The sequence below is a fragment of the Onychomys torridus genome, chromosome 15 (assembly GCF_903995425.1).
Source record: "Onychomys torridus chromosome 15, mOncTor1.1, whole genome shotgun sequence".
NCBI lineage: Eukaryota > Metazoa > Chordata > Mammalia > Rodentia > Cricetidae > Onychomys > Onychomys torridus.
Genome location: NC_050457.1, coordinates 46119138 through 46140151, shown reverse-complemented (window position 1 = coordinate 46140151; position 21014 = coordinate 46119138). Strand labels below are relative to the sequence as shown.

General features: G+C 41.6%; 1 protein-coding gene across 1 annotated transcript in view; it reads right to left on the bottom strand.

Annotated features, from left to right (window-relative positions):
- Fyb1 (FYN binding protein 1) overlaps positions 1–21014 on the bottom strand; it is a 138055-nt gene that overhangs the window by 41502 nt on the left and 75539 nt on the right. Inside the window, exon 3 of the mRNA XM_036206699.1 lies at positions 4476–4665. Coding sequence (XP_036062592.1) covers positions 4476–4665 — 190 coding nt within the window. The remainder of the gene's footprint in view (positions 1–4475; positions 4666–21014) is intronic.

Sequence of the window (21014 nt, the reverse complement as noted above, 5' to 3'; positions counted from 1 at the left end):
AAGGAATCATTGTCTTTCCCGTTGCTAAGACCAAATTTGTTGGAGGCACAAAAGATCTTTATTTTGAGTTTTATAACTAAATCCAAATTCTTCTGTTGCTCCCTTTAAAATTTTTACATAGTGCAGACATTTCTTGGCCCCTCCACCGAGGGGCAGCCCATCTTGGTTAGGATGCCTCAACAGCTGGCATGCATTTCCGCAACACTTAACAGGTTCTCTGCCGCCCTTGGCATTTGCCTGTCTACTTCAAGTGACTTTCATGAAACACAAGTCAAATAGCCTGGTGGTGCTGTGTCCCCACCCGCAGGGCTTCTCATCTCAGGTTGACAGCTACAGACGGTCACAACACATGGAGCCCTACATGAAAGGCTCTTTTCCTATGGCCCTTCCCTTGCTGCCTCTAGTGTGGTCCTGCTAACCTCCTCCTTAGCATTTGGACTCTTTAGGCCTCTATTCATTCTCTCTCGTCCATAGCTTTATGTCCAATGCCCATGTTTCCCCGCATCTTTGCCATCTCCCATCTCTGTTTAAAGTAGTAACAGTCTGCAATAACCCCCCCAGTCTTCCTAACTCTGCTCAGCATTCCTTCTCAGCATTTGACATTTGCTGGCCACTCCAGTGACTTTGACCTGTTCGACTGGTCCTCTTTCTCCGGCCTTTGCTTTGTATAAAGGCAGGGAGGGATCTCTGTTTTTGTGCACGATTATTCCCTGAAGGTCAGGTGAAGGGACACAGAGGAGTGACTCAAAGATTCATCGAGTGAGTATTTGGAAAGCCAGGGAGCTCTTGAGCGTGGATATTGATTGGTGGAGGATCAGTTGCAGACCTGCAGAGCAGCACTTGGGAAGCATCCATGGAGACATTCTCAATCGTGGGGCAGGAAGCGCAGAAGCACCTCCATCTTCCCGAACCCAACCCTACATTTCCCATCAACTCTTGAGTCTGAACATGAAGGTCCATTTTGCTTTCATTTCCTCTATGTATTTCTCTAACTTCCCCTTCCATGGGGGGAAATTTTCTAATCTAGATATTTCCTCATAGTAGAATTTACTGATGGGTACGTTAAACCTGTTGACCCTTACGTTTGAAGAGACAAATTAGCTCTAGATATCCTTAACTTTCATACTTTCCCCTTTTCCTGCATATGATAATTAGCTTCCTGATACTCCAAGCATAGCTTCTCCAGGTAATGTAAAACACCTAAGCCACCTAAGCCCCTGCTATTCTTTCCATTTTTCTTCTGGGCGGATGGTTTTTTTTTTTTTTTTTTTTTTTTTTTTTTTTTTTTTTTTATGAACTTGGCAGATGAGTCACTAAGAGGAGTCCCCAATATGATGTTAATTGAAATGAAGCAAAATTACTATCAGTGAACTTTGTAAATAACTGATGGAAACAGTGTAGCCTCTAAGAACCTGAGCCCCTTGCCTTCTTTATGGTTTCTGGCAAAGCTGGCGTATTGCCCAGCATCCCATGCTCTAGTGTGGCTTTTGAAACCCTTTCTTCTTTCTACAGCCTGTTTAAGGAGCCTTATCCTGATGGATTCTAGGGATGAGGTTTTTCAGAGAGTTGATACAGCAGGCTCAGATTCTGTTTAGAACAAGATGCTCCCAAGGCTGGCCTGTGACTTCTATACAAGAATACAATTTCCCTACAACTATACCCCGCAGTGGAAGCGGTCTAACTGATAATCAAAGTAGTTTGCTGTGTGAGACCTTACCAAACACGTGACTGATGTGAATGCTTGCTTTCTGTCTGGGCGTCTGGTCTTCTGGCGGTTGTCAGGTCCAAGGAACCTATGAGACAGCTCCCCTGCTTCCCGTGGAAACCTTAGAGCTTCTACCGCCTCTGATCGGCGGCGTCTGCTGAATGCTGCCTGAGACACCCACTGCATTTTCTTAGCTATCCTCACTATGCCCGTCTCTGGTTTGTGGAATTGCCCGGAAGCCTATACATAGCGCCACCTGCTGGCTGTCCCTTCCCCTTCTTTACTGTATTGAGACTGGTCTCTCGTGTTTTGGTACACTGAGCTCTGTGAGTCCTTTTAGTGAGTCATTCATTAAACGTATGGGTGGTCTGAGGACTCCTGAAGCAGTAGATACAGTATCAAATACCCTTTCTTTCCTTACTGTCCTGAACGAGATGATGACTGGCTTCCAAGCCTTGTCAGTTTTCAGAGCCATTGGTGAAGATTCCATACTACAACTATGCCGTACTCAGAGGCTTCGCTGAAGCTGGTGTCTGGGACAAAGCTATATAACAAACTTTAGAAGTATCAGGAACCGGAAGCCCACTGTGGTGACACGTGCCTGCAATCGCAACACTTGAGAGGCAGAGGCAGCAGGACCTTCATAAGATCAAAGCCCACCCTGGGCTGAGTAGTGAGTTCTAGGCCAGCTAGGGATGTACAGTGAGGGTTTGTCTCAGGCAAAACAAAACAAGTAAAACTAAACACATGAAAAAGAAATTCTGAAATCTTAATTCGATGGGTTAAATTTGCCAGAGGGTAAGAAAAATTAGGAATAAGAAATATGATTTTATACATGTGAAAAGAAATATTTTGTATGGAAACTAAGTGTTTAAGAGAGCATCTATTAGTTATTTTAATAAGGCTAATATGTATTTAGCCTTAATATAATAGTAGGCAGATGTCTTACACTTTGATTTGGTATCAGAGTCTTCAAACAAACATCTACAGACTCAAATGCCTGGAAGGGTGTAATGTTAATATGATAAGACTCACCAAGCTGCTCAGACATCCTTAGTTACTAATTTTAAACACCTATGGAAGTATTATGATGTGAAGAATAGTCATGGTTTCTCATAATAAATGGGTTTTCAATTTATTGAATCCTGAAGCACTTGAGGGAGATCTCAATATGATTTTGTAATTAACAAGTTCTACTGGGTGGATTATGGACAAAAGACCAACTGTATGGTGTGTGTGTGTGGGAGACTAAGGTGAAGTCAAATGACACTATTATAGTGGACTATCACAGTACTGATTAGTTTTGTGTCAGCTTGATGAGGCTAGAGTCATTAAAGAGAAGGGAGCTTCAAATGAGAAAATGCCTCTGTAAGATCCAGCTGCACGGTATTTTATTAATTAGTGATCAATGAGGGAGGTTCTAACCTATGGTGGGTGGTACTATCCCTGGGCTGGTAGTCCTGGGTTTTACAAGAGAGCAAACTGAGCAAGCCAGTAAACAGCACTCCTCCATGGCCTCTGCATCAGCTCCTGCCTCCAGGATCCTGCCTTGCATAAGTTCTCACTTCTTTTGATGATGAACTGTTATGTGCAACTTTGAGTGAAACAGACCTTTTCATCCCCACGTTGCGTTTGGTCATTGTGTTTCATCACAACCATAGTAACCCTAAGACAAGTTGGTACCAGGATAGTGGAGTATGACTATGACAGATTCGTGAACATGTTGTTTTGGGGAGGATTGCGGAAGGACCCTGGAAGTTTGGGCTAGAAAATCATTGCGTGTTGAAAGCTCAGAGCTGTTCTGTACGAGCTTGGAGGAAAGCATGCTGAGAGCAGTGCAGATGATGGAGGCCTGGGTGGTGATGTTTCAGAGGGAAGCAAAGACTCTACTGGGATTTTTGTGTAAAGAATCTGCAGTTCTGGTTAGCTGGAGCTGAAGGATCGGCTGTGATTAATAAGATACCAGAACTACTCAAGTGAAACCTTTGCTTTGCTGGGATGTTCAATGCTGGTCAGCTGGAGCTGAGAAATTAGCAGCCATTAAGAAGAGACCAGCACAATTGAGGTGAAATATTCTGGGAAGTGTTTCCTGAGGGTCAGCACACAGAAGCTGTGTTGCAGAGTTCCACAAGGTTGTGCCTTGTGCTGGCAGCTGAACTTGGTAGTGTTAAGAGTCACCCAGGTGGTGCTGGTTTGGAAGGTGTGAAGATTGTGGAGAGTAGCCGAAGCTTGGCACTGTGTGGCGGGGCTGGAGTCACTGAAGAGAGTCCAGGAGAGGCTACTGTTAGGCCAGTTGCAGCAAAGAACCCCAGGGTTTTGGAGATGCCAATGTCAGGGGATGACCACCAAGCATAGCAGTGGCAATGGAGCCAGCTGGAGCCCAGAAGACAAACGTGTGTGTTGTAGAGGACAGAACTAGAGAAGTGACCGAAGCCCTTTGGCCCAGAAGATCATGAGTGAATCACAGACACCTAGACATTGAGTTATGTACTCTGTTGGAATTTGGTTTTGCTTGATTCAGATTTTGACTGTACCTCTGGTTCTTCCCTCTTGAAGTAAGAAAGTATGTCACTTAATTTTGATTTTTACAGATGCCCACAGTTGAGAGACTTTGAACTTTTAAAAGAGCCTGCTCTTCTCCCTGGCAACTAACTGCCCACTAAAGTACCACAGAAGTTTTGAATAGATCTTTTAACACCCAGTCACAAATAATTTGAAAATCCCTGGGCAAGACATTGGTGATGAAGTTGTAAGATGATCTTTTACTTACTTCAGGTCGAGGGGAGGCTTAATGTTTCTGGGGGGTAGGCTTGGGACTGGCTGTTGTGTTGGGTGGGATGCTGGCAGTGGTGGCTGGATCGCTGGATGGGATGTTGGAGGTGGTGGCTGGCTGCTTGGATGGGACGCTGGAGGTGGTGGCAGGGAAGTCGTTGAGTAAGGTGTCTGGCTTTTGCTGGTACCTAAGAAGCAAAGGGTGGTAAATTAAGACAAATCATCAAAATATAAGAACTTACTATTCCAAACATGCAGGAGCAATCTTGGATAGAACATTAGAAGAAATATACCCCTTGTTGAGTGAAAGCTTTCAAGTGACTAATATTTTATGTATATCACCTTTTCTGAGTTTTTTATGAACCTTAGTTTTAACACTCTTGACTTTGTGAACAATTCTACATCATACATCATCTTAATACCACATCCTTCATGAGTTTACAAAAATTATTTTTTTCATTGGGTTTGTGTTTTAGACCAAAGAGATCTAGTATTCATATCTATTCTCACAAGCAACACATTTGTTTTTGAGAAGCTCTTTGAACTTTTAACAACTTATATTTTGTCTGGGCTATGTTTTTAAATGTGGAAGCCCATTTAAATCATCCCACAAGTAAATTATATACATTGTTAAAATTATATTATAGGTATTAAGGACATTAAAGAATGAAGTGCCCATATTCCCACCACCTAGCATGTAAATTGTATGTAGTTTTGAGCATTTTGATGCAAATGTTTGACATCTGTTACTTCCAGTATATTGATTCTGTTCAAGTCTTCTAATATAATGTTGTTGCTTTTTATTTTATTTTGATTTTTGAGACAGGATCTTGTTGTATAGACTAGGTTGGCCTGGGACTTACAGAGATTCACTTGTCCCTGAATCCTAGCTGCCTGAGTGCTAGGATTAAAAGAATGTGCTAACACACCCAGCTCTGTTGCTTTTAAATTCTGCAATATCACACTCATCCTGGGATTTCTCTTTGCCAGCAATATGGTTCTGATATAATAAGAGAATGTTCTGTAGCAAAGAATGTGGAACTGAAGTGCACGGGGTTAAATCCTAGCTTGGATCAATTACTTCCTGGTTACATTTATAAAATGGAGTTAACAATGATGCCACCTTATAGAGTTCTGTGGGATGTTATGGCCCAACATATATAAAACACTAAGGGTAATGTCTGGCAGAGAGTAAGTTCAATGTTTTATTTTTCATTTAATAAATCTTTGTAGAATGCCTACAATATGCCAAGTTCTGTTCCAGGTGTTAGGGACACAGCAGAAATAGATCAGACAACAATTTCTGAGGAAATATATAATAGCTAAATACATTTAATTCATATAAACTGTCATATAAATTGTGATATGCACAGTGAAATGTGGAAATACTGTGTAACTGAGTGTGACTGGCATTCTCTCTAACTCTGCATTAATAACCAGACTACGGTAGACCGGAACTGGGCCATATAAGCACATGCTTTTTTCATAGAAATTGAGAGCACCAGGCTTCATTCATTCTTTCCTTGACTCTTTATTTTGAGAAAGTGATAGAGAAAATGCTGGCAATGCAGTGTAGACTTAAGTGTGACTCTTCTCTAGTTATCGTATTAGGAACAGCGTAACATCAAGGAAACTTTTTTAGTATGTAGTCAAATACTTACAGTTATTTTCTAACCCACTAAAACACACACTCACCTATTCACAAATGAATGAAGTTCTCACAGGTAACTTTATTACCTTATGTTTGCTTACTGACGAACTGAAAAGATCAATCACCAGTTAGGTTCTCACTCATTGATTACAACAATAGATTGGCCGCCAGATGCAACTGGCAATAAGGGATTTCAAGCAAACATTATTTATTTTGTTATTTGTATGTCATGTGCTCTTCTCTCTTTCTACTGGTAACATTTACTACACACACATCAGCATACAGGCACCAGCTCCCTTGCTGTCCCTGACTACCATTCGTTTTCACGAGAACTTGTGGTTAAACATTTGCCAGCATGTCTCAGCTATCGCCTAAAAAGTTCTGCTGGCCAATGGGAGAGTTATGCAGTTGCCTCCGTCCCTTCCCTGCTTGATTTGACTCTTTTCCTGTTGACAGAATCTCTGTTTACTTCCTGGCTTGATGCTAGCTTTCTTCAATATGGAGTTTGTGTCTCTTATTTTCCTTGCTTTGGGGTGACTTTTTTGAGAGGGAAAGAGAATGCCAGCTTGGCAAATGTGTTCATTTTACAACAATTTAAACATTGGTTTAATTTCCCCCTATTTATAGCTATGTTCCTTTAAAATCCTTTAATCTATTCACTTCTTTGTCTATGTTTTACATAACATTTGCTTGTTCTTACCCACTTCTATGATGTCTTTATTAGGAATATTACTCTTGGGGCTCGGTGGTTAGCAGTATGTGCTGTTCTCGCAGATGACTGGAGTCTAGTTACCAACACCAACCTCTGGGCAACTCAAAACTACCTGTATCTCCAGTTCCAGGGGATATAAACAGCCTCTTCTGACTCTATTGGAGCCTGACTTCACACTTGCATTCACACATATATGCACACACACACACACACACACACACATACACACACACAATCAAAAGTAAAATTAAATAATTTAAAAGATTGAGTAGTAATCTTTTTGCTTCTCACATGGACAAACTGAATATAATTTTGCTAATTTAGCTATTGCTTCTGTCTGCTCATATTTTTAAAAATATCTAAAACCTTCCTTGACAATAAAAGATGTCTGAACAACTTTTGACAAAAAACACAGCATTCTGTCAGCTTAAAAGTATGTAAAGGACTGACTCAAACTGATCAACACTTTCTTAACTACTAATCTTACAGGACCCTGTGGTCCATGCAGTCTTGTGTTGACTGACATGATATTATATGACTCACAACTGTGCTTATTAATTTGAAATGCCTCTTTCACTAGAACATAAATATTAGATTATTAGGCAGATGAAAAGATGTTTTGCTATTTTAATAAGTAAGTGATTTGTAGCCCAAACTGCTGTGAATGAATATTAATAGACTGTTGACCACACATAAAAATGTTTATTAACCATCTGTGACTTATATTTCACCAAAAAGATTTTGGCAAGCAGAAACCGTTTCCACATGCGAGTGAACTAAGGACTGGAAGTGAGAAGTTGCACACAAGGACTAGGCAATGTCAAATCTTTTGAACTGGAAGCACTGAGGGAGGGCATACTTAGAAACCTCTAGGCCTGTCTGCCTGTACCCAGGCTGGTGGGCCTTTCTGGAGAAGCATCTATTGTAGACACTTCCTGTTCTGTTTGCCTCTTATCCACTTGCTGTCCATTGGTTGTAATAGCCAATGAGTCATTTTGGAAGGGTGTGCTTGCTTTTCCACTGAACTTGGAACAGAAGCAGGTGAGTTTCAATTGCTGGCAACCTTGTGAGCCAGCAGGACAGGACTTGCCTGAGAGTGCATCAAGGCCAGAGGAGGGCAGGACTTAGAGACAAAGAGGAACAGACTGGGTTGGAAAGAAAGATGGCCATTGGGACATGGTTAAACATGAACTGTAAGACTTAAGGAGGAGAAGGCACTAAGATAACTCACTGTTAACTGTTCATACTCCCCATGATACGTTAATATCTTCCTGTGCACTAGGAAGTAGTGGTGAAATGTTTTGCTTGCAAAGTCTATGGTCACTTTCAAATACTGCAAAAATTCATTTGCATGTATGAAAAACGATTCTAAATGAAAGCCTCTTTGTTTCCCTGGGGGCAAAGAAACAAGTAGACTAACGTCAATATATATGGCTGACTCTGATATCTCAATCTTATAGGCTTTATATAACTAATATTTGAGATTCTCAAAAAATGTTTTCTTGTGCTAGGAAGAGTATAGACATTGAATTATAGTGAAATAAAGAAAGATAGATATAAAAAGTACATTGGCAGGAAATGTCAGAGTAAGAATTCATTCCTCAGTTTTAACCAGGAACCCTGTTAGACATTGTGCACACATAGTTTTACTTATGTCTTGTAACAGCGTTGGGGTATATGCTATCATTTAGTTTCCGTTTAGTGTTGAAAGTGTCCAAGTTCAAAGTTGGTAAGCAATGAAGTGGAGATGAGCCACAGTCACTTTCTAGTTGTGTTTCTGCCTGTTCTGCTGTGTTCTCCTGCTTTCCTTTCCTTTTTTTTTTCCTTTCTGAGTTTTTCTTTATTTTTCTGTATTTTTATTTTTTTCCTACATCTTTTCTGGTGTTTCCCTTCTTTCATTCTTGATGTTTTCCTTCTACCTCACTTTATTTTTTCCCCTTACACCTTATACACCTCAGCAAAATCTTTCAAGCAATATAAAAATTACAGTGTGGCTACATTCTGTTCTTCAAGCAAATGCTTACAATGAATACAAGTAAAGAACAGAATGTTTCCCCTATCTGTAACATTATTGAACGTTTTGCATATTACAGGTGAAAAAGAAGTTGTCCCAAGAGCCCAGATACATTCATGTCCAAGGAACTTGTTATAGATTAACAGAGTGTGAGCAAGCAAGGTGTTTTTCTTAGCTAGTTCCTTTGCTGACAGGCTGCATTTTGTGGCTACCAAGAAAGGACCAATCATTTTATTATTTATCTCAAAAGGATCTTATAAGAATCTTAGAAGAATCCCAAATCTTAACTTTTATGTATGAAAAAGAGCCAGTCACCTCTATTTTAAATCCTCAGGGTGCACACCCACTCATCAACGGTTTTTTTATATCAGGAAGCTGAGGGTAGACACGGACACATGGAATTAATCACCATCTTTGATCACCAACCAATCCTAGCAAGAAAGGCACATCAGCCAATAATAATTGGGCTGATTTGTTTCTGATCCCTAACCTTAATGAAGCCACCACTTAGCTATGTGTCTTTGTGAACTTTAGAGTGTGTTCTAAGGGTTTTCGCCTCAAAACTATTTGACAACAAAGGTCAGACCATCTCCCACCAGACGTAGAATGTTCTCGTGCTTTTCACAGGAGTAAAACTGAATGGGGCGCTGGTATCCTGGAGAGTCAAAAAATGTGTTATTGAGGTCCCTCAGGCCCCACCCCCACTCTCATTTGTCCAGCTCAGATGAAGGAGCACATGGGAAGAGACCAGACTCAAGGCTTCAAGAGGAGACGAGGGGATGATGGACATCTTGATAAGTCAGATAGGAGCTCTAGCAACTGACAGCAAAAGTAGAAGAGAGACGAGTGTGTCTATGTTAGGAAGAAGATTAAGAGTTGGGCTGGAGAGATGGCTCAGAGGTTAAGAGCACTGACTGCTCTTCCAGAGGTCCCGAGTTCAATTCCCAGCAACCACATGGTGGCTCACAACCATCTGTAATGAGATCTGATGCCCTCTTCTGTAGTGGATAGCCATCCCAGCATTGGCCTGGAAGTTCCAACCCCCATTGAGGCTTCGGTAATGGTCACGCCCACAAGGCAGGGCAGAGGAGGAAGCGGAAGACCAAGGATCGGGAGGAGGGCTCTCTCTTGGTTCCAGGACCCTGGACGCTGGAGGTAGACTGAGCAGAGTTCTCCAGAGAACACTGCCAGACTGAGCTATACCTTTGCCAGACCCTGCAACCTACCCCTTCATTTGTAAGTTACCCCACAAAATAAACCTCCCTTTTAACTACGTGGAGTGGCCTTAATAATTTCACCAATACTCTTCTGGTGTGCAGACATACATACAAACAGAACACTGTACATAATTAGTAAATAAATAAATAAATAAATAAATCTTAAAAAAAAGATTAATACAGAACGTTTTAGAACGTGGAAATGACTTTCAAGAATCTAAGAAGTCACCACTCTTACCCATCTTTTTTTTTTTTTATCCTTTTAGTTTCAAAAGTTCAGATAAGATCTTGCACAGGTCATCTGCCTCTGCTATAGCACAGCTGGCTGGGAGGGACACCAGGGGGCCATTTTGTCAAAAGGAAATGAACGGGAAAAGCCTTCCATGAGTCTGAGGTAGTTCAGTGTTCTCTGGCCCTGCCCTTGATCTCAGATGATAGTAATGCAGGATATCTTATGTGATGAGATTAAAATATATAAATAGAAAAACAGAGTCTTTCTTCCCAAATTAATTATGCTTATTCCTGGTTCTAATGGTAGAAAATTTTAGAAGTGACTAAGAATTGAAAGTTTAATTCTCTGTAAATCCACCCTTGTATGTACTGAAACAGACACCACATTCACATTCTTGACTTTTAAGCACACCAGAAGAAATTTTCATAAGCACCTGAGTGGTTCATAGAAAGAATATCTATACTGGAATTGGGATTTGGGCTTGCCCAGAATGAACATTATTCACCAGTAGCAGCCTTAAAACACAGGGCAATTTATTTTGCTCCTCTGAGTTTTTCTTTGGTTTTGTATTCTCACCTTTCAGAGTGCTATGAGATTTTGAAAAATATGAGCACCTGCCCAGCACATAGGTGTGTAATGCTACCTATAGCCTGCCCTGGAGCTTGGTTCTGTTGTGGTTTATGGGGCAAACACTTGAGAAGCCGTGACAGTATAAAATAACACAATTACATTTCTATACTTGAGGCTAAGGAGTTTGAATGTGCTTACAAGATGTCCCATCTATATGAGCATGAACATCTCTAATAAGAATATATTAACTTATAAGGAAATATAGCATCTTATTGAGATAAGCAGCTTGAAAAGCATATATTCCCTCTTATGATTTTATTTGATAGATTATAAAACACTATATTGAATATAGGTACATAGGTAGGTCATGCTGTGTATCTAAAAGCACTTTTAAAACATTCAGAACACACCCAGCAGCCTTCAGAGGTTAGGTCTTGAAACCCCTGCACCTTAGCATTAGGGAGCCTGCTTTTACCATTATTTTTGCTTGTCTTAATTTAGTGTCTTCTGTTCTTATCTTCAAAGGATTTGTAAACGGTAGTATGTGGGAAACTTTGCAAACCAGGTTAGTTGAACACGGAACATGGGAACTATATTAGTAAGAAAGCTTTTGATTTGAAGGCAAAGTGCCAAGGAATTGATAACCAGCTTAGGATTGCCCATCAAAATGGAAAGAAAAGTAATACTGAAACATCAGTGTCACATAGGTAGTCACCGCCGAACTAAGACGGAGGTGAAGAGGGAGAGCTCGAGATGATTCTGAAGGAAGACAACATGTGGCCACATCCTCAACTCCTCCTCTTATCCACGACTTCAACACCCACAGTGTCCAATTATTGTTTTGAATTCATTTTTAATATTCAGTATTTATCTATTTGTGTAACTATGTCACCTCACACACGTGGAGGGCAGAGAACAGCTTGCAGGAGCTGCATCTCTCTTCCACCATGCAGGTAGGTCTCAGGGACCGAACTCACCTCTTCAGGCTTGAGGGCGAGTGCTTTTTCCTGATGATTCATCTTGACAGCGACCCTGCCCCCATTTAATTCTTAGAAAATTCCTTTCTCAATAACAGCTTTGTGTTGGCTATTTAATTATACATCACTATAAAGGAAAAATATTTTTTGCTGGTGATTTTATTTTCAATACATAAAATAATATGAATTTCAAATTTTTCAGGAATTTAAGAGACTGCTGCTGATTGTGCATCTTGCTCTTTAAAAATGGATGTTAAGTGTTAATTAGCTAATGTTTAACATTTAAAAAGTAATGACTATTTAGATACTTTAAGAAAGAAAGTCCATTTATAAGATGGATTCTTCGTTAGATACTTGTAGATGACAAAGCATTGTTTTGCTGCTCTATGAACTTATTTCGGGGGGAAGACAGTAACTCAATGTCATCTCTTCTAATGTGAAAAGTTGTTTTAGGGCCAGGCAGACAGCTCAGTGTGTTTCGGTGTTTGTTGTGCAAGCACAAAGACCTGCATTTAAATCCCCAGTAACCACAGAAAACAATTGGGTGTGGCTGTGTGGCCCTGCAGGGGAAGAGATGCTGGGAATTGCTGGCTGTCAGTTCAAGTTTAGCCTGATTCAATGGAAGGTATCATCTCAAAGGAATAGAGCAGGAGAGGGAGAGAGCAGGATAGCCAACGTCTTCATCTGGTCTCTGTCTGTGTACAGAAACATGTGTGCCTATAAACACATGTGTACATACTTCACGTACAACACACAAACACACACACACACACACATACACACAACTGTTTTAAAAGAGTACTTATAAAAAAGCAGTAGAACTCAAGTTTAGAAATCTGATGGACAATTTTATTTTTGAGGGAGTAATAAAAGCTTAGCGATCCTTTGAGAATACTTTATGGAAGAATATTGATGTAACCTGCAAACAGCATCCACATGCAGAAAAGTAATAAATCCTGTGTTGTAGTGGCAACATTCTAGAGAGTGGTTAAAACCAAGGCAGAAATAGACATCTAGACTGTCTGGAGCAGTTGGGCCAGAGCATGCTTTTGACCAATAGGCTTACAGTGTGTGCCTGTGGAGCTCACAAGACATATGCCTGGTTATTGTGGGAGGCCACTACTGGGATAAATACGTGAACAATAAGCCAAGGTCTTCCCATGACATCTTTTAGTTTTTGAGGGTTTGTAACTAGTAAGCTAAGTAAAATAATAGAGCTAAGCAGAAAAACAAGAAATCCTGTCTATGCAAAAAAAGTACACCTTGGGTCTATTCTAGTTGAATATCCTTTTTACTTCAACAAGCTCAACTTTAACACATTCGCATTTGTTTTGAGGCAGAATTTTTCTATGTAGCCCTGGCTATCCTGGAACTCAATCTGTAGACCAAACTGCCTCGAACTCAGAGATCCACCTGCCTCAGTCCTCTGGGTGATAACTTTTTTTTTTTTTTTTTTTTTTTTGAGTAAAGAAAGAGAATGCCTACTAAGGGCTAAGGGAATTTGCGTGACTAGTTGTTTAATCCAGGAAGGCTATTTACTCTTACTACAACTGTGGGGCTTTACCTGGGATGGAGTAGATCATCAGACCAGGCAAAGCACCATAGGCATTGGCAAAAGGACCAGAAAGACCATCTAGAAGCTCCTCCAGGCCTGGACAAAGTGAGCATTTTGGGTGCAATTCCAAAGAAAGGTAGATGAAGGGACAAGAAACTAGTACAGTTAAGAGTTAATCACAGGGGCAGACTAGACAAGGAGAAAGGACTCAATTGAAAAGTGTCTGTTATTTCTAATATGAGAATGGCTGCTGTTGTCATTGCTCTGTCTGGGAGTTTACTGCTGTAGAAAGGAGGGGCCCAGAGTCAAAAGATACCACAAGAGGCCAGCTTCCAAGTCAAGACCCAGAGAAGAGAATGCCAGGGAAGACACCAAAGAGAAGAGATGAAAGTACCAAGGAGCAGTGCAGTGCAGAGGGAGAGGGAGGAGCCTGCAGTGCAGAGGGAGGAGTCATGCAGTGCAGAAGGAGGGGCAGTGCAGTGTAGAGGGAGGAGCCTGTGGAGTGCAGAGGGAGGGGCTGTGCAGTGCAAAGGAGGAGCCAAGTGGTGCAGAGAGAGGGGCAGTGCAGTGTAGAAGGAGGAGCCTGTAGTGCAGAGGGAGGAGCCTGCAGTGCAGAAGGAGGAGCCTGCAGTGCAGAAGGAGGAGCCTGCAGTGCAGAGGGAGGGGCAGTGCAGTGCAGAGGGAGGAGCCTGCAGTGCAGAGGGAGGAGCCTGTGGAGTGCAGAGGGAGGGGCTGTGCAGTGCAAAGGAGGAGCCAAGTGGTGCAGAGAGAGGGGCAGTGCAGTGTAGAAGAGGAGGGCCGTAGTGCAGAGGGAGGAGCCTGCAGTGCAGAAGGAGGAGCCTGCAGTGCAGAAGGAGGAGCCTGCAGTGCAGAGGGAGGGGCAGTACAGTGCAGAGGAGGAACTGAGCAGTGCAGAGGGAGGGGTAGTGCTGAGAAATCAGCTGACCTGAGGCTCCACATTGGGCAGGTCTCTCCCTCTTCTTCACTAACAAGTAAGTGTTTTCAATTATACAAATAAGCCCTGACTCATTTCTGGATAAAGCTTTACCACGAGGAGGTAGAATTTCTCATGACCTCTTATAGTCGCCTGTCCTCCTCTTGCAAGGCTAACCACTGCTTGACTATTCGCGTTCTAACCTCTGTGTGTACAGAGACACGTATCTGATAACAAAGCCTACACAGCCTGGTGTACTGGACACACAGGTGTATATGCTGGGTTTCTCTCTGCCTTGGTGACTGTGCTGGAACAGTCTGTGATACAGACACCCAGCAGTTTGATTAGCCTTTCCCCACTGACTGCTAGCAAAGCTGCAGGGAACATCTACCTCCATGCTTCCCGGTGCAAGCACGGAAGCAATTCTCTTAGACCAGAACAGCTATTTTCAGGTAGAACTGCTGAGAGTAAGGATTTTGCATATTTTATATCAGTCCAGCCTCTGTCACAACGTGCTCCTTCAAGGTTTCCACAGCGTAGACTGGCTGAAGGCCTGGATCCTTCTCTCTCCTTGTATATTTAAAACTATTTTTCAGGTGTCATTCACATAATTAATCTTACTTGGCATGAGAAAAAAAATTCCTACTTCAAACAGTGGTGTGACAATCAGATTAATCCACAGAAATGCCCATCACGAGCTCTCAGTAGACTGTCTATGAGCCTCATTCCTTCCCTTTATCATGGCCCCAGTGAAGAAAATTAGTCAAGTTAGATATGTATTGATATCAATTTTAGGCAACTAAGTCCCATAGGCATTATCTTTTGTACCATAACTCTGTACTGTAACAGCTCTCCTACTGCATTTCATTTTTTAATTATTAGGAATTTTTCTGGTTTTTGTTTGTTTGTTTGAGACAGTCATGCCATGTAGCCCAGGCTAGCCTTTGGCTTCTGTGCATATGCCAAATGCACTCCACCCTCTCTCATGCCCTGCTCCATACATGTATAGAACAAACACATAGATAATTGCGTAGGAAATTGAGGGTCTCTGAGAGTATACAAAGTTCTGAGATTGGAATAAACCACCCTATCCCCCTGCTTCTATTTCCTGCAATGCTGGGATCACAGATGTCCAATGACATGGAGCTTAAGTCTATGTGTGAAACTTCATGACAGTATTCAGCCTTCACTTGGCCTAGTTTTCATCAACCTGGGGCAAACAAAGGTACAGATATGTGATAATATCAACATGTTTCACTAATTTTATTCTTAGGTGTTCACTAGAATGATACTGAATTCATGTAGCAGGGTTGGAGAGGTGGCTTAATAGGAATGTTTCCTGTGCAAGCATGAAGGTCTGAATTTGAACCCACAGCACCCATATAAAAAGCTTGGCATGGATGCATGCACCTGCAACCCCAGAACTCTGGGAGATGGACATAGGAGGGTGGCTGGAGCTTGCTGGTTACTAGCATAGCTCCAGATTCAGAGAGAGACTCTGCCCCCAAGGAATAGGGAAGGGAGTGATGGAGGAGGTCATCCAGCATCCCCCTCAGGTTTCTGCACATACACTAAATACACTGCCCACTCTCTCATGCTTCTCTTTATACATACAACATATACACAGGTAATTGTGTAGGAAATTGGGGGTCTCTGTGGGTATACAAATGGCTCATAGAGACATAAACTGCCCCAATTGCCCACAGTGCCGTCAGATGAATCAACTGCATATGATGATATGGCCACCTCAAGTAGGGCATGGTGGCTCACACCTGTAATCCCAGCATTGGATAGACTGAGGCTGAGAGATAAAGAGTCCTGGGCCCACCCGATCTAAACAGCAAGAATCTTAAGTTAATCTGTCATTACATTATAAAAATTAGTAATGTCACATTTAGTGTTGGTCGTCTGTATGGAGTCCAGATTTAATTGTAAATTGGTGAAATTTGCATGTAATTAAAAGTGTTCAATAATCATTCATACTAATATTCTATCCCTCATGCCCCTCATCTCTTTTCTTTCATTTTGTTTTAGAGACAAGATTTTACTATGTAGCTCAGGCTGGCCTCGAACTCACAATCTTTCTTTCTCAACATACTAAGTGCTAGGATTACAAGCATGCTCCACTGCTCTCCACTTTCCCATTTTGTTTTCTACATCCAATAAATGAGAAAATTATTTGCTGCTGCTTCTCCCTCGACTCCTCTGGTTCAAGCTTTATCATCGCTTATCTAGACTACATCAGCCTTCAGCTAGTCTTTCATTTATTTAATTATGTTTACTTTTAGTGTCCGTGTACATGTGTAAACATGTGACATGTATATAGGGGCTTGTGCATGCGTATGCTCATGCACATGGAGACCAGGGATTAGCACTAGGTGTCTTACTCAGTCAGTGTCTACCTTATTTTATGAGGTAGGGTCTCTCACTGATTCCAGAGCTCACACTTTCTATGAGACCGACTGAGTACCAAGCTCCTGGTGACTTGCCTTTATCTGTCCCCCTGGCCCTGGGATTATAACCACATCTGTGGATCTCAATTCAGATTCTTATGCTTGCATGTCTACATCTACCACAACTAACCATCTCCACAACCCTCGCCAGTCTTTTTTACCTTACTCTCACTTGCCTACAATCTATGCTTGTAGCATAAAAAATGAGCTCTGAACTGCAGACCAGACCATAGTACTCCTTATCATAATGGCTTCAGTGTCAGTTGCTTCAATTACAAATTTCAAACTCTGATCTAGGATCCATAGCATTTGGTTGGTGCTTAGTGCTCCAGACTCATCATTAGTCATGTCTTGATTCCACCCACCTAAAATCCTTTTCTTTGGCTACATCAAAAGTGTCCTTGTATCTTCAGTCTTTAGACTGTATCGTTCTGTCTGTAATGTTTACAGCACTTTCCAGTTTTGCTTATTTGTTTACTTCTATTCCTTCTACTAGATGTTAATTGTGTATAGGAGTAAAAAACCATGTATATCATTCTCATTGTTGTATTTCCAGATGTAAACACATAGTAGGGGCTCAGTAAATGTTGATTGAATACATGAATAAGTGAATGGTTCTCTTATAGAAAGAAAGAGGAGAGCCCCATTCTGCTGGAGATATCCACTCTTACTTTGAACTATGAAGTTTTACTATAGTAAATTATATTAGGCAGGTTATTGGATCTAAATCTATGGCAGTAGTTTTCCTAACCTGGCATGAATAAGAGGCATGTTTAATAGATATGTTCTAACAGTCTGGCAGAGGGATTCCAGTTTCCAACGCTCTTGGATACAGCTCAGAGGTCTTGCTTGGAATGCCAGAGAGTTCTAGTGCAAGTGACCTGTGGACCGCACTGGGAGACATATCGACTTTGTTGTCTCCTTTTGTGAAGCAGAATTGTCCCAGTCAGGTAACAGTAACGTCACTAATATGTAGAAGTATAAATTAAGGTATAAAGACATTTTAAATAAGCTTTTCGCCAGGCAGTGGTGGCACATGCCTTTAATCCCAGTACTTGGGAAGCAGAGGAAGGCGGATCTCTGAGTTCGAGGCCAGCCTGGTCTCCAAAGCGAGTTCCAGGAAAGGCGCAAAGCGACACAGAGAAACTCTGTCTTGAAAAACCAAAAGGAAAAAAAAAAAAAAAGTAAGCTTTTCATAAATAACTAAAAATAACCTGGAAATAACATTTGCCCATTTCATTTTACTGTACAAAGGATAACAGATCTCAAATTCTGGGCCCACAATTGGCAGTATCCACATCAACTAAGAACTTATGAAACAGGCCAAAGCTCAGGCCTATTGCAAACCCTCTAATTCAGACACTCAATGTCTGAGCCAGTAGCGTTTGTTGCTCTACAGGTTCTCAGGGGGCAGTACACACACACACACACACACACACACACACACACACACACACCACACACACATACCCCACACAGGTCTGAGCAGCAGTTCGGTAGTCCATGGCATTTTACTCAAAGTTCAGTATGAGAATGTTCAAGTCTACGGGATAGGAGTAAATCCATGAAGTGGCTGCACTGCAAAAGTGTGTACCTGGCTGCCCGAGCCGCACCACTGCCCTCTCTCCCTTCTTAAAAACACTTACTTTTGACTCTTTACTTTTCTTTTCGGTTTTTATAATTTAATTTTACTTTTAGAGTTTTCTACATGGATATCGCATTTAAAACATTTTCACCTCTTTCCAAATCTTCTGGTGGGCCCCCATCTTTCCAGTTTTTGTGTATTATTATTGGGTATATATGATGTGTGTTCATGGAAGGTGGGTGCACACACACGGTGATGTCAGAGAACAACTTTCAGGAGTGAGTTTTCTCCTTAATACCACGAGATCCAGGGATGGAACCCAAGGTGTCAGGCTTGTGTGCCCAGCCCCTCGTTTTCACTCTTAGGAATACAGTATCGACTGTTTTCTGACATTCTCAGTTAGGATTTCATTCCATGAGAGTTCCTCTGATCATCACTTGCCTGTCCTAGAAGAGACGAGGCATTTATGTGCATCTTCAACTGAAGTGAGAGAACCCAGGGATCATGAGACAAGGAGGCCCTTTGAGGATGCTGCAGCATCACCCTGTTGTAACGAGGATGGGGAAATAAATGACAGGCTGGGCTGAGGGAGAAGAAGGGGATGGGGAAAGTTAGACGACAGAGGGATAGCAGATTCCAGGACTGGGGAAAAGAACATAGATCGTTACCTTTCTAATATAGACATCACTTTCATAGGTCAGAATAGAACCAGACAGGTGTGTTCACTGAGAGAGGAGATGGTCCTTTGACCATGTGCTCTATACTGTTTGTGTAACAGATGACTAAAGAATGAATCATGGCACCCAAGGACTGAAAGATCTTATCACTTTGCTATTCTAGTACTTTTTATGGTGTTTGGCATAAACAGTACTATTGATTTTTCCTGGAGTCACCTTTCTGCTTCTGCATTAGACTTTGAAATACAGCAGAAGAAAATAATTTAGACTTAGGAATGCTATAACATAGGATAATCCTTAAAAACATCCTCCATCCTCCTCAGAGATAAGAGATCCAAAGTCTGGCTAAGAGTAATGATTCACTCAGACACAATGCCTAAAACCACAAGGTCCATAAAAAAATTCTGTTCTCCCTGTTTTAGTCTGAAGTGTTTTTTGGTTTGTTTTTAGTCATGCCAGGAAGCCAAAAATACTTCTTTCCAGTGTGTTTCAAAGCCTTTGTAGCTATCAGCTCAAGTAGTAAAGAAAACCGGTAACTGATACACTAAGGACAAATGCAGACAAAACGCTTTCTGTGTGTGACCATCTCGTGTGTGTGTGTGTGTGTGTGTGTGTGTGTGTGTGTGAGAGAGAGAGAGAGAGAGAGAGAGAGAGAGAGAGAGAGAGAGAGAAGAGGAACACTGATTTCTTTACAGTTACTGCCATATGCGTTGCTTGCTCATTCTTTGGTATAAGCCAGTGAGTGCTGGATGACTCTAGGGATAAGCAAGGTTGATCACTAATTTCCCAGGAGGGAGAGTTGTTACTTAGTCACACCTAGTTTGTGGGAGAAGAAGGAAAGAAACTGTAAGTTAGGAAGAGAGAACAGAGTGGAAATTTACTACATTGACTGGTCAGCCTGTAGTTTAAGATTTACTTTATCATTTCCTGTACCTGCATGCACATTCATGTGTGTGTGATACGATTAGCAAGAAGAGCTGTCTTAAGTTGCCACCATGCTGAGATGAGATTGTCTTGTGTGAAATGGAGTAAGTGGGTGTCTGGTGTATGTCATGAAGGGTTTCTTTCCATCTCATTGGGAAATACCCCATAACTTGTGGCTTATTACAAAGATGAGGCTGAGAACATGTATGGGATTGCTGTTCTAACTTCATACCAGGCTCAACCATTTCTGTGCCTCCCTGCTGTGTGTGACATTTCTAAGAGGTTGTAGATGACAGTATTCTAACTTCCAGCTCTTTTTAGCCTTAAAGGATGCTGGTCAGGGAGGAGTCTCAGACTTCACTTTAGTGGGTCTAATCTGTGACAGGACAATCCCAGTTTCTAAGGAAGCATTCAGAATCCCATATGCGTGTTGGGGAAAAGATCACTTTTAGTGGGCTCATGGGACAGTAAGTGCTGCTAGCTTCCAATAGTAAGAGTTCAAAGAACCTAAAATTTTATGATGAATATAGTGTGGCAATCTAGAACACTGAGCAACTCCTTTTGGGTAGGAAATGAAGAGGCATGGAATGCCGCAGGGTCAGGTACATGGGACAGATCAGCATGCTTCAAATATGGCATCCCTTCTATGGGAGCTCACTCTGCTGTCCACAGTGTTGTCTTCACACTTGTCCTGGGAGAATCTCAAGTCATTTCAACATCCCTCCTAAGAACAGACATATAGGGAGCCACACTGGTACTTCTGTGACCAGCATCATTCACACAGGCAAATCGAGACTTTTTTTCCCAACATAACTTTTTTATTGATTCTCTGGGAATTTCACATCATGCACCCTGATCCCACTCACTTCCCAGTCCTTCCCTGTCTGTCCCCCATGAACTACCCCTCTCAAAAAAGTAAAAATAAAAATAAGAACAAAAAGTGAAAGAAAAACAAACCAAACAAGTCCAATTTGTGTTACCTATATAGTCACTGGAAAATGGTCAAACTCTCAGTGGCCAGCCCCTTCGGTAGAAC